Below are 13,979 nucleotides of genomic sequence, written 5' to 3'. Positions count from 1 at the left end.
TTTTATTTTTTATTCTTCTCTTTATTTTTTGGATTAATATTATGTCATTTTGTGATATATTAGTCATACCCTCTATTACTATCACCTTTAGTCTCGATTAGATTTTATTTTATCCATTACCAACATTACCCCCACATCTAAGGTTGAAATCCAAGAATCATCTTCCAAACCTTGTGTGAATTTATAATTGAGAGAAAAAGAAGTCACAATGATAAAAAAAATAGAGTAATTTTCATCTGGACCCCCTGAGGTTTGGTTTATGTCATTTTTAATCCAAAAAAACTGAGACTTTGCATCTGCCTCCCCTGTACTATAGAAAAAGTCAATTTAAGGACAAATTATCACTTTTATGACAAATTTGCCCTTATTCTATTTTTTTTAATTTAAAATTTTTAATTTTTACATTTGAAGGGGTTAAAATTTATTAATTTACAAAATCAGACCCTCCTTCATTCCCGATTCCCAATCCCCGATTCTCAATTTCTAAATCCTCATTATCCAAATCGAAATGAAAATTAATGGGTGAAAATTTGGATCGGTGAGTTTGGGATGAAGATCTCACCAGGAGCCATGACCAACATCGGCCGTTCGACTTCTTTCGAAAGAAGACAAAGATCCATGATCCTACGCGTGGTTGCATATTATCGTACTTGTAATGAAACAAAATCAACCAACCTCTTCGAATTTGACATCTTCCATCTCATTGCCTGGAATCCAACAAGAGGAAGAGGAAAAGGCGGACAAAGATTAGATTAGTCACACAAAAGAAGTAGAAACGACGCGGCGTTTGCGCCTTTGGGGGGTGTTGAAACAAACCATGGAGAAGAACAATTGAAGAAGAGTCGTCTTAGAAACATGGGATTTTGAAGAATAAAGAGAGAGGATGAGCGGGGTCGATAGTCTTAAAGGGAGAAAAGAATAGATGATAAGGAAATAAAATATATGAAGCGAAACTAGGAGCCGGTGCGGAAATTCGTTTAGACTTGATCTAATATAGCTGAATTTCTCTTGATACAAACTTTTTTAGTGGATTTGGACTACGGAGCTTTTTGAAATTCTTTGGATTGCGGCTGCTTGGTCTCGGCATCGGTCGTAGGCTGTGATCCACCGTGGGTTTTAGTGTTTCGGTATTAAGGTTTTACAAGATGGAGAAGATAGGAATACAGGTGCTAAGTCTAGGGCTCTTGGGGAGAATGAAGAGTGGTGGTGACATTGAGGAAGCAACATTACAGATAAAACGCTAAAATGAAAAACAAGTTTTTGTAGAACTGCTCAGTAACTTTCCAGTTACTCCACATTGTCTTATTTCCAAATCCTAGCTAGTTGATTACGTTTCATCTATTAATTTTCATTTTCTAATCTTCAACTAAGATTTGGATAATGAGAATTTAGAATTGGTAGAATTAAGGACTTGGGAATCGGATAATGAAGGAGGGTCTGATTTTGTAAATTAATAAATTTTAAACCCTCTAAATGTAAAAAAAGAAAAAAGAATAAGGGTAAATTTGTCATAAAAGTGATAATTTGTTATTAAATTGACTTTTTTGAGGGAGAAAAGTCTCTTTTAAATTCCAGGGGGGTCCAGATGAAAATTACCCAAAAAAATATAAAGAAATAAGTAAAGTGTAAAGCTTTTCATTTAAGATTATTGTTGTTCTTTTAAAATATTTAACTATAATTTACTTATATCTGTAATCATCTTTAGTATATTTTTACTTTATTGTAGGTTCAATTGATAAATTTTTTAATATAATATATATTTTTTTCTTTTTTCGATTCAGGGGGGAGAGGTTGGTTTCTACCTGGGGAAGCCTTCCTGTCTTTATCTGTTCTCTTTAATTGAATCTTCGTTTCGTCCATTCAAGCGAACTAGATGTTCTTTCAGTTGCTTCCCTCTTCTTCGTCGTTCGTGCAGTCACCATCTTTCGTGATTCATGTTTGAGAAAGAAAGACAAGAATCATCCAGTGCCCGAGAACTAACTTATTAATTCAATTTCTACCATTGTTAACATCGTTTTCCCTTATGTTCTCTCGATTTCCACTCTATCAAACTAATCGGCTTCATTCGGAAATCTCAATGTCATTTTCTATGATAGCCCGAAGGTTGTCATATCGAAACTTCCACGAGTGTATGAAACAGGGAGAAACTCTCAGAAAAGCTCTGGTCCCAGCTTTTTCTCTCAGTTCTCGAACTCTCAGCTCTCAGACTCGATCGCAAGCTTCCATGGCAGAGTCCGTTTCAGTCGAGGTGTTGAACCCAAATGGGAAATACCGAGTTATTAGCACCAAATCGATGCCTGGTACCCGTTGGATTCGTCTCCTAACCGATCAAAATTGCCGAGTTGAAGTATTTTATATTCTTCTTCGTCAATTCATTTATGAATTCTCCTGCTCTTGTTGTTTCTGGGTTTTAAAAATTGATGATGATCTTCGCTTATCTCCACTTTCAGATATGCACCCAGAAAAAAACCATATTGTCCGTTGAGGACATTGTTGCTCTAATTGGGGATAAGTGCGATGGAGTAATCGGACAGGTTAAATTTCTTAATCCTCTCTCTGATTTCTTCTATTCTTCTTTGATTGGTGATGGTTTCGGGTTTCACTTTTCACTTGATTTCAAATTTGTGTCTCAGCTGACAGAAGACTGGGGAGAGGTGTTGTTCGCTGCAATGAGCAGAGCAGGAGGGAAAGCTTTCAGCAATATGGCTGTTGGATACAACAACGTCGACCTTGATGCAGCTACTAAGTTTGGAGTTGCCGTTGGAAATACTCCTGTAAGTCTTTCGTATGATGGATTTATCATGTTTGAGACTTGTGTTTTTGTCTAACCAACATTTCTATCATAGATATTCACTTATACATTCGTGTTTTGGTGGAAAGATGCTAGAAAATTATATGTTGCACTACCTTGTTGATTGATTAAAGGAATTGGAGGTCAACTTAGATTAATGCTTGATTTGCACTTCGATGTTGAATAGAATATTTGAGTTTTGAAATTCATTCCCTTTTTGTTTGTTAGGGGGTACTTACAGAGACGACAGCAGAGTTAGCGGCTTCACTTTCTCTTGCAGCAGCTAGAAGAATAGTTGAAGCAGATGAGTTCATGAGAGCCGGTTTATATGATGGATGGCTTCCTCATCTGTAAGATCACATTCTTTAACACTGGGTTGTTGGATGAAAATAATTGCTAAAAACAGAAGATAAGTACTACTATATGATTTTAGTCTTTGATCCTATCTGGATAGGTTTGTAGGGAACTTACTTAATGGACAGACCGTGGGGGTCATAGGAGCTGGTCGTATTGGATCTGCGTATGCTAGAATGATGGTAATCTTTGAAGTGAATGATTAATTTTAGACCATCAAAATAGAATTTCATGGTTAAAATTGGTTGGCAACCTGTTTCACCTCTATTGAACAGACCTTGTGATTTTCTAAATGGCTTGGTTTCCTATCTGCTTACCGAAGTAATATTTCTGCCTCTTTTATTGCTTTTCTATTATTTGTCAAGATGATCTTTTAAAGACAATGTTTTTCTTTGACAGATTGAGGGTTTCAAAATGAACCTAATTTACTATGATCTATACCCAGCAACTCAGCTAGAAAAGTTTGTTTCAGGTATGAAAGTTTAGTTGTACTTGTTTCCTGATATATCTTGGTTGGAGCTTATTTGCTTCTCTTCTGCAGCTTATGGAGAATTTCTGAAAGCAAATGGTGAAAAGCCTGTCACTTGGAAAAGAGCATCTACAATGGAAGAGCTGCTCCGTGAGGCTGATTTGGTGAGGACTAATATCTGGTGCTCAACTGGGACATTTAAAATGTTACAAGTATTCAAGATGTATATTAGATAATCAATCAATGTGCTTATATTTTTACACTTAGATGTCCGTAGTGTTAAACTTGCACTGCTGGGGCTCTTCCAATAATCTAAAATCAGATAATCCAATTCTAATAAAATGGTCTTGTTGATGCTCTTTACAGATAAGTCTTCATCCTGTGTTGGACAAAACTACTTACCATCTGATCAACAAAGAGAGGCTCTCAACGATGAAAAAGGTGAGTTATCCATACAGACTACTTTTTCCCAAGATTCAACTGAGTATGAGCAACATATAAATTTAGAGAGACAAACAATATTCTTTACAGGAAGCGATCCTTGTGAACTGTAGTAGGGGCCCTGTGGTTGATGAAGAAGCTCTGGTTGAGCATCTAAAAGAGAACCCTATGTTTAGAGTTGGTCTTGATGTCTATGAGGTGACTCCCATGTCCTTGAGTTTGATTCTTTGTTCAGGTCAAAATTCCATGTCTTTTTTTGTTCTCAACCCCTAATGTTTGTGGCTTTTTCAATAGGATGAGCCTTTCATGAAGCATGGACTTGCTGACTTGAAAAACGCTGTTGTAGTACCTCATATTGCATCTGCTTCCAAGGTAAGAGGGATACTAACAATTCTTTTTGCAGATAGGTACATCTCAGACTTTCCTTTTGTACAACTGAGCCATATAATTATCAAATGCCTTCTCAACTTTGGACAGGATAGTTCTGCAATCACGTTACTGATATACATGATTTATATGTGAAATCCTTTATGTGCTGCTCAACTTTGAATATAAATCATCTCCTTTTTTTGGTTCTTGTAGTGGACTCGTGAAGGGATGGCAACACTGGCGGCTCTGAATGTTCTGGTATTTCACAAGAATAGCAATTGGAATACTCTACTCAAGTTTGATGAAATTAAACTGTAATTTTATGATTTGTGTTGTTAATGTACAAAAGCACATTTTTTGTTTATTACAGGGAAAAATTAAAGGATACCCAGTTTGGTCAGATCCGAACCGAGTAGAACCATTTCTTAATGAGAACTCCCCACCACCAGCTGCTTGTCCAAGCATTTTAAATGCAAAGGCCTTAGGTACAAATTAGGCTTTGAGATTCATAAATTTTGTAGATTTTACAGATTTTGAGGTTTACTGAATCTGCTTTCTTCTTGCAGGTTTAACTGTTTCAAAGCTTTAAGCCACATGCATTTACCTTTTTGGTGCCAAATAGTGATTGTTTGTGGTGCATGGGAATGGGGGCATCTTCTCTTTTGACGGAGCCCTTCAGTTTTGGTGAAACCGTCAAAGGAGTCTCTCTTCATATACAATATCCAAATCAGCCATGTCTAGTAGTTCTCTTGAAGTGCAATATGGCTTCTTTACTTTTCCAACATATGATCACTTCAGCTTCCATCATTTTCAATCTATCTTTGTTGGACAGCATGAGAAATGGTAGTAAGTCCCCACCTGGAGTCTTAGTCTTATGCATTTTGATGCAATATGTCTCATCTTATTAATTATTGTAGCAAAGACATAGTTTGTTAATGTCTAGTACAGCCAATGTTTCTGGATAGTCTACTGATGCTGTGAATGCAAAATGATTAAACCATTGCTGGAGTGCTGGATAGTCTCATCTTAGTTTGCTGTGAGGCAATAAGTTCTGTTCTTGAGGCTTCATCTTATTTAGTGTTAAGGCAACATTTTCAGCATTGTTTTGACTTCAGCTCCTGTAACCAAATATTAGTGTTTACTGTATTCAAAGATGCGTTGAACAACCAGTTTGCTGGATTGAGTTCAGCTCACATAATCGAACATACAAGTTTTTTTAGTATGCATTGTAGCAAGCATGCTGGGCTACTGTCTAACAACTCAACAAGATTAAAGAACCTGTATGCATTGGTGCATGAAATCAGTGTTAGAGCTTAACGCCTGCATGGAAAATGGAGGTTTTATTGATGTTAAATTCAAAATAATAAGAATAAAAAGGGTGAACTCAAGGCTTTTGGACAAGTAGAGTCTGAGAGACTATCAGGCCTTACCTTAAGAATAATATTAATATTTAGTCTTATTTATTTTTAAATGAATTTTTTTTTTCTTTCTAGATTAATCGAATGGTTTGTCATTGGGAATGTCTACCTAGCTGCTAGCTTTTTCCTGGTAATAATAATAATTTCTTTCATAATCTGGTAAATTATTCGCTAATCGAAATCCATATGGTCAAAATTCGCAATCCAAGATTTACGTGTGAATTCCAAGTAAATGAATATATTACATATGGTGTCAATGTAGGCTTGGTAGAGTGGTAAGATCCATACTTCTCAATGGAGAAGTCATGGGTTTGACTCTTGCAGACGACAAAGGACCCCCCCTGAGGATGTAATCAAGGTGCGGCAAAGGTAGTCCGGATGAACCTTAGATACAACAAAAAAGAAAAAATTACATATGATAGAAAATAAAAGACAATATGCTTTCACCCCCTCCTGATAAGGAATAGAGAGACTATACCAGTATGACTATAACATTGACATGAGAAAGAACAACCAGCCAAGAGGAGATTTCTTATTCAGTAAGGGTGTCTACGGGCCACGTTGGGTCGGGCTAATCCAAACCAAACCCTATTCTAGGGACCTAAACCCTCCAAATCTAGACCCAATGTTGCCAATGTTTGAGAACCCCAAGCCCAAAACCTACTCTTTCATTGTTCTTATAAGCCCAACCTGTCCTGGTTTATCTTGATAAGGTTTGGGTTAACCCTGTTTTACTTGACCCAGCGCTAATTAACAGTGAAAACAAAACAAAATGCATGGGATGGTGACACCAAGGAAACTTGAATTCTTGACTTCTTATGATATCATACTATCCTATCCTACTACTAAAAAAGAAAAAGAATTTCTCTAACTGATCTTACATAAGCAACTTAGAGTCTACCATTTAACTCCCCTCACATTGTTGTAGTGTAGAATTCACTTTTACTGAGGTGCCACCTCTGAAAGATCCTCCCAATTCACTATGTTATTCCTTAAAAGTGATGTTCAAATATTTCTAAATGTGTCTAGACATTCTCTACTCTTCTATAACTCAAATTGGCTTTACAATAGTAGGCAGTTGATTGACTAGGTGGCCAATCGACCAATTGGCAACCGACCAGCCAGTCGATAGGCCGGCTTGTATTGCTGCCCATGACTACATCCGAATTTTTTTTTTTTGGAGGGGAGGGTTTAACCCTTAAGTTCTACTGGACTTCACCTTGACTTCTAATCCACCATTTCTATAGTTATTAAGCTTAATTAGCCCATTGATCGAGTATAAAAACATTAGCATGCAAGATTATTCTTTGATAATCCCTTTTATGATTCTAAACTTGGTCTTGGGGGTTCTTTGTTGCTGTTATTACGGCAATTTGAGGCTCTTCATGTTCTCCTTTGGACCTTGGTGAGGAGATTGACGTACAATTCCCCACTTTCATGATCCTCATGATTATCCCCCATTTAATCCCATCCAATAGTTCCTACGTCTACACTTCACCAAATTTAACATAAATTATACATGGAGGTAGACGGCTGAGAGATATACCTAATTTGAAGTTTATTGCAGAGTTCCCAGTAGTTCTTGGAGTTCTAAGAGTTAGATTGTAGCTTCCTTGCCTATAGTCTCCCTTTCTCCCTTATTCAAGCCTTTAAAATAGAGTAAGAATTTTATGTAGGCTTTAGGGCAACTTCTAAGGGCAGTTGGGTCCCTTTTATGTCAATTTTCACTTATAAGTTTCAAATCAGTAACTAGCCAATCGATTGTCTCGGAACCAATCGGTTGATTGGCAGTCTATCGACCAGTAGTAACATGATTCTTTTTGTGAACATGGGGGGCGAATATACGTCCGCCAATGCGGACCCATTGTGGGTTCCATCTCAGAATCTTTTATTATATTTTGACGTGGGGTCCACAGTAAAATTTAGGTAAATTAATAGGAGGACTAAAATATAGATAATACAATTATAAAAAATATATTAAAATAAAGTAAGGCCTAAAATTGTGGGAGGAAAACTTTAAAAAATCATGAAATAAAAAGGTGAAAAAGAAATTGAGGGGGGGGGGGGAATTATAGAGAAAAGTTAGATTTGAAGTCTATAAACTAAATATGGGATAAACACTTCAAGTTAAAATCAATGGCTGAAATTGCTATTAGTAGCAAATTTAGGAGAAAGAAAAAAAAAGTATACTTTCTGAAAAGAATACTAGAAAAATCATGAGTGTGTGAGAGAGATGAATAATTTGAAAAAGAGAGAGTGAATACATGATAACTGTGGAGAAGATTTAGAAAAATTCCAATGTTTGTTAACTACTCTAATATTTTATGAGACGTGTGAGAAAAAATAAAGAGAAAAAATAGGAATAAAAAAGGAGATTCATGAAAGAATAAATAGGAATGAAAATATGAGAGAATATATATGGAGAAATTCATGGATCGTGAATTAGTTTTTAATTAAAATTTAACTTTTTATTCCTTAAATCTAAAGATTTAATGATAACCATTAGATAATGATTAAGAATGACATTTATATCCATTATCTTTATCTTAAATTTTTATTTTTAATTTTTGGAGGGGGCCAAATAGTGGTATTTCACATTTAAAGTGAGAGAAATAACACAAAATATAGGTATATTTTAAAATTTCAAAAAAATCCGGAGGTGCCATGGCCGTAATACGGAAGGGTAAAATGGTCAAGTTGACCTGATCGTGGGAGGAGAGATGAAAGCATCCTTTAGAGAGTTGTTTACCGAAATGGGAGGAAAAAGAGGCGGAGAATGAGAGTCAAAGGTTTCAGCTGCTGAGATTTCATGGAAGTAACATTACACAGTAGAAGTCTCTTCTTAAACAAAGAAAGGAAAAGTAATTGAATGATTTTTTTGCCTGTAGAATTCTTCATCAATGTATGTTTTTGTCCCTAATAGGTATTCTTCAAATTAGGGTTTTCTTGTTCAATGAGAATGGAAAGTTGCAATTAAGGACTTAATTTGTAAATTCAAAACTTTGATTACAACTCAAGCTTATCCTTTTAATATAAACTATATATTAGATCAAAATGGGTATAATATTAACCGCTGCTTGGCCTTTTGGAATAAAACGGGAAAGGCAAATGTAATATATATTTCTTTTAAAATGAAAACTCAAGTGATTCAAATAAAAACTACCCTTAAAATCATTAAGATAAAACCCTAACAGTCTTTATTTGGTTGAAAGTCTTTACCCAAAAAATAAAAAACTCTTAACAGTCACTATAAAAGGAATTTTAAAATAGAAAAATACAAAAGAAATCTTTATTTTATTGTGAAAAGGTCTCTCCAGCCGGCGAGGAGATCTATAAATAAGGAACTCGCCTTCTTTACCTGATATCTTATTCCGTTGTTTTGCTTTCTTTCCCTCTTCGTCCAAGGCTTTGCTTTCCTTCCTTCTTCGTCTAAGATTTTGGTTTCTCGTTTTTCAGTTAAGAAACTATGTCTTCTAAGGTAACCCTAACGAGTTCCGATGGGGAATTCTTTGAGGTCGACAGTGCTGTTGCCTCTAAGTCGCAGACTCTTAAATGCATGATCGATGAAGATTCCACAGCCACTATGTTCCCCTTGCCCAATGTCACTGCTAAGATATTAACGAAGGTGATTGAATACTGTAAGACGCATGTTGCAGCTCCCAATTCCAGTGATCCAAATCTTGACAACGAACTCAGGAGCTTTGACGAGGAGTTTGTCAAGGTTGATCAGAATACACTCTTTGAACTCGTACTGGTAAGGATTTTTCCATAAGCTTTTCTTATAGGGTTTTGCAGATTGTTTGCAGTGGTGTTTCATAAAGTTTTTGATTGGTTTTCATGGTTTATTATGGTGGGTTATTAGGTTCTTGAGGCCCTGAAGTTATCTTTCTCATTACCTGTACGTTTAGGGTGTGTAGATATTTATTGTTGCATTTTGTTTCTTTTTCCTGTTGGGCAATCCTAGTAGTATTTATTTGGCTAATCTAGGGTTTCCGTAGAAAGAAAATGTCTGGTTCTTCATCACTGGTAAAAATTATCGATACAGTCATTCATTCTTTGCTTTTAACATACACTCTAGGATTACCGCGTTTTTCATTCACAGCTAAAAAAATATAGATGATGATTATAATTTTCGATTGCAGGCAGCCAACTATTTGGAAATCCAGAGCCTGTTTGATCTAATATGCCAGACAATTGCGGATATGATTAAAGGTAAAAGTCCAGAAGAGATTCGGAAAACATTCGACATAAAAAATGACTTCACACCTGAGGAAGAGGAGCAGGTCCGAAATGAGAACAGGTGGGCCTTTGAATGAGATTCTTCGAAGGATGCTGGCTGGATATGAAGTAGAAAATTTTGTTAAAACGGCCATCGGTTTAATAGCTGTTTTTTTCTTCTGCGTTCTGGATTTACTAGTTATCAGCCGCTAGTATAGTTAGAAAGACTTCGAACTATTAAGTGTACTTATAACAGTTTGTTCATTAACCGATTTTAAGTGTGTTATTTAAACCTCTATTTCTGGCTTAGATCCCTGCCGTCCTTTTAAACACTGCTAATTCTTTAAGTAAAAACACATTCATAAGAATTAAGATCTTATGGACTTTATAAATGGCTTGCACACCATCTAAAGCCTCACAAATATATCAAAACTTACACACAAATATATTAAAATTTTGAAAGAATAACAACCATTGAAGTACTTTTTCAAATTTCTCACTTATAAGAAGATTTAGCATGGTTACTTATGTCTTTTTGTATTTATAACTAATAATAATGGTGTTAGGCATATGGAGAAATTTTTAGTATAATAAATCTTAGGGAGGTAGGCATATGGAGATATTTTTAGTATAATAAATCTTAATGAGGCTCCAAAGCATGAAGGAGGCTTAGGTCTCAAGAGGCTTCATGACTGGAACCAAGCTAATTTGATGAAGCATGTTTGGGTGTTGGCTTCAGATCGCTCTCGCTATTGGACATCATTTATTCACCACAGATGGCTTTCGAAATGTTCTATCTGGAGTCTAGAGTTGCCAACTCAATGCTCTTATTCTTTCAAGTGCATCCTCAAGGCTTGCCTTACTCTTCCCCACACTTGCATTGTTCTCAAAGATGGTTTCGGTACTTTCTTATGGGATGACCCATGGACCCTTGGCGGTCCTATCCGGAATGAGGGTGTTATTATCTCTGAAGCCTTGGGATGTAAATCGGATGACAAGGTTGCTTCCATTCAAAATACCGACGGCACATGGAAGGACGACACTGTTGACATCACCTTATGTCAACGATGGGATGTCATCAAGGCCTTTCGCCTCCACCCTCAGCAAGCTCAGGACAGATTGATTTGGTGCCCAACACCGAATGGTGTTTTATCTCTCAAGTCTGCTTGGGACACAATCCGTCACCACAAATTGGAGGCCCCCTGGTCAAGAGTAGTGTGGTGTTCTACCAACCAGCCTCGCTTCTCTTTCATTACTTGGCTTGCATGCAAGGAATGACTCCTTGCCAAGGACACCATCATAGCATAGGATGCTCATATTGACTCACGGTGCATCTTCTGTTGCAATGACATCGAATCCATCGATCATTTATTTTTTAAATGTGGTTTCACAAAGCCTATATGGACACAAATCTTTAATCTTAATGGCTTCCACAGACAAATTTCTGATTCTTGGCACACTGAGTTACAATGGGTCCAGACACACTTTCAAGGATCCTCTCTAGTCCACAGGGTACGTTGCTTTAGCTTCACAGCTTTTATCTACCGCATCTGGCAGGCAAGAAACTACAGAATACACCGTCAGGAGGCTACCTCTTATTCTACCATTCTGAATCGTATTCTCTTAGACACCAGCCGGCGCTTCTCAACAGGTAACTTCGATGTGGAGGATAATTATGTTAACAGAGTTGTTTTTGAAAGATGGGGTATTCAGGTCTAATTCCATCATCGTAGGAGTTCGCTTCATTGCTGGATTAGACCCCAACTAGGATGGATGGCAGTAAATTGTGATGGTTCTGTCGCTGGGGTGCGTGGTGGTTATGGTTCTATTGGTAGAATTTCCACTGGTCAAGTCATTTTTGCAGTAGCTGGTGGAAGTCCTGTTGCAAACGTTTTGAGGATGGAATTAGAGGCAATAAGATGTGGGTTAGCACATGCTCACCAACATGGTGCGACTAAAATTCAGGTGTGGTCTGATTCCCAACTTGCAGTCCACATTGTTACTGGCCAGTTAAGTGCCCCTTGGGCAGTTCTAAACCTCGTGGAAGATATTGCCAACCTTCGATCGACATTCCAACATTGTGTTGTCCTTCACCATTTACGTGAAACAAACCATTGTGCTGACTTCCTCGCCAACTTTACAAGATTCTCTCCTGAGATAAGCTTGAGCCCTACCGCCCTCCCCCATAGGCTAGTTGAGCTTATTCAGTCTGACGCCAAGGGGAAATGGTATCTCAGAATGTAATATTTCCCCCTTTTTTTTTTTTTTTTTTCCTCTTTTTTCCAGTTTAATAAAAAGCACCCTTTACCAAAAAAATCTTAGGGAGCCTAAATGTAATAGTTTACAAATTTAGGGTTATGTATGTAATTTTCTCTATAATCAATAATAAGAATATAAAATTTGAGATGCAATTCAAGCAAGAGCAACAACCCTAACCCTAGACAAGCCTAACTTACTTGGTGTAGTATGAATCAGGTTCTGCATCAATGTCAAGTGAAAACTACCTAGAACATCAAAACCAAGGTTTAACCAAATTAATTTACCTCTCAAAGAGTAATCTAACAATCATGCCTTCGTACACTCCACTCCTTAAGCAATCTTCGGTCTAGATTCATCGAGTATGAATAGGAATTTCATTGAATTTTCATTCTAGTTGAAAATGGTTTTAAATTTTTTCCTTGGAAAAGAAAAAAAATATTGCATGAAGTCCAAAGTTTTGACCCTAATTAGACGTTGTTTTAATGTTATTTTGAAAAGATCCTGTAGTAATTTTTTGTTGTAATTGTTGAAGATATTTTATTCAATATAGTATGAGTGCAAGAAAACCTACTATGGTCAACCAATAGAATCTTATGGAATCTTCTTCACTTTTAGAGGAGATAGATTATCTAATGGAGCAAGATGCTGAGGATGAGCTAAAAGCAAGCGGGATAAACTTTTTAATTTTTTTGGAAAAGGCAGCTTTATATTAGGACCAAAAAAAAAAAAAAAAAAAAATTTTCATACGATAATATATCATCCCTTCAGCATCATTCTCATCTAACCCTGATAGATCTTCTAGGACATACCATAAAAAAAGGGTTAATTTTCATCTGGACCCCCGAGGTTTAGTGTATGTCATTTTTAGTCCAAAAAAACTGAAACTTTACATCTGCCTCCCCTGTAATATGGAAAAAGTCAATTTAAGGACAAATTATCGCTTCTTGGACGAATTTGTCCTTTTTTTTTTTTTTTTTTTAAATTAAATTTTTTTTTTTACATTTTACGGGATTAAAAGTTATTAATTTACAAAATCAGACCTTTCTCTATTACCCGATTCCCAAATCTCTGTTATCAGAAACGGTTAAAGGTTAGAAGGGGTCAGCCGGGTTGTCTCAAACGGCGATGGAGATCCGTTTTCATCATCAATAAATGTTGATTAATTTCATTTCCTTTCTCTTTCTTTTTGTTTCGTTTGCTCAATTGAGAAATGATTAATAAGGTTTTTTTCTCGTCGAAACAAAGCTAACTGGGATCATTCTTCTCTTGGGTTGGGGTCTATTACTAGGTCAACCGGCGATTAGATTTAAAGCGGCATTAGATCTAAAGGCAGCGATGGAGTTTCGTTTTCATCATTGGTAAATGTTGATTAATTTCATTTCCTTTCATTTCCTTTCTCTTTCTTTCTATTTCTTTGTTTCGTTTCGATCAATTGAGAAATGATTAGGAATCTTCAATTAATGAGAATTTCTTTTCTGGATTTCTTAGGATTTGAGATCGCAGAGAGGTTTTCTTGTAATGGAATTAGTTCCAACCTGATTACTTACCTCACGGGACCACTTCAGCAGTCGAGGTGATGGCAGCGGTGAACGTTAATACCTGGGCCGGTTTGTCTCACTTCCTCTGTTTGGAGCTTTCGTTGCAGATGCTTTTCTCGGTC

At 36.5% G+C, this 13,979-nt stretch overlaps 3 protein-coding genes across 3 annotated transcripts; all 3 read left to right on the top strand.

Annotated features, from left to right (window-relative positions):
* The first annotated feature begins 1,788 nt into the window (after positions 1-1,788).
* LOC149015354 (glycerate dehydrogenase HPR, peroxisomal-like) lies at positions 1,789-5,779 on the top strand. The gene is made up of 13 exons (XM_089155325.1): positions 1,789-2,347; positions 2,451-2,534; positions 2,634-2,774; positions 3,020-3,141; positions 3,246-3,327; positions 3,545-3,617; positions 3,687-3,778; positions 3,981-4,055; positions 4,146-4,253; positions 4,350-4,427; positions 4,638-4,682; positions 4,795-4,909; positions 4,991-5,779. The coding sequence occupies exons 1-13, from the start codon at positions 2,024-2,026 to the stop codon at positions 5,011-5,013; spliced, it is 1,362 nt and encodes a 453-aa protein (XP_089011451.1). The 5' UTR covers positions 1,789-2,023; the 3' UTR covers positions 5,014-5,779.
* A 3,529-nt stretch (positions 5,780-9,308) lies between these two features.
* LOC149015353 (SKP1-like protein 1B) lies at positions 9,309-10,158 on the top strand. The gene is made up of 2 exons (XM_089155941.1): positions 9,309-9,596; positions 9,985-10,158. Exons 1-2 carry the CDS (start codon positions 9,309-9,311, stop codon positions 10,156-10,158), a joined length of 462 nt encoding a protein of 153 aa, XP_089012067.1.
* A 1,675-nt stretch (positions 10,159-11,833) lies between these two features.
* LOC149015352 (uncharacterized) lies at positions 11,834-12,304 on the top strand. Its single transcript, XM_089156519.1, has one exon. The coding sequence runs from the start codon at positions 11,834-11,836 to the stop codon at positions 12,302-12,304; it is 471 nt and encodes a 156-aa protein (XP_089012645.1).
* Positions 12,305-13,979: the final 1,675 nt, after the last annotated feature.

This window comes from Hakea prostrata, chromosome 5 (assembly GCF_041222555.1).
Source record: "Hakea prostrata isolate BN-2017 chromosome 5, UWA_Hpros_2, whole genome shotgun sequence".
Taxonomy (NCBI): Eukaryota; Viridiplantae; Streptophyta; class Magnoliopsida; order Proteales; family Proteaceae; genus Hakea; species Hakea prostrata.
The sequence above is the reverse complement of the archived record's forward strand: the minus strand, read 5'-3'. Positions and strand labels throughout refer to the sequence as shown.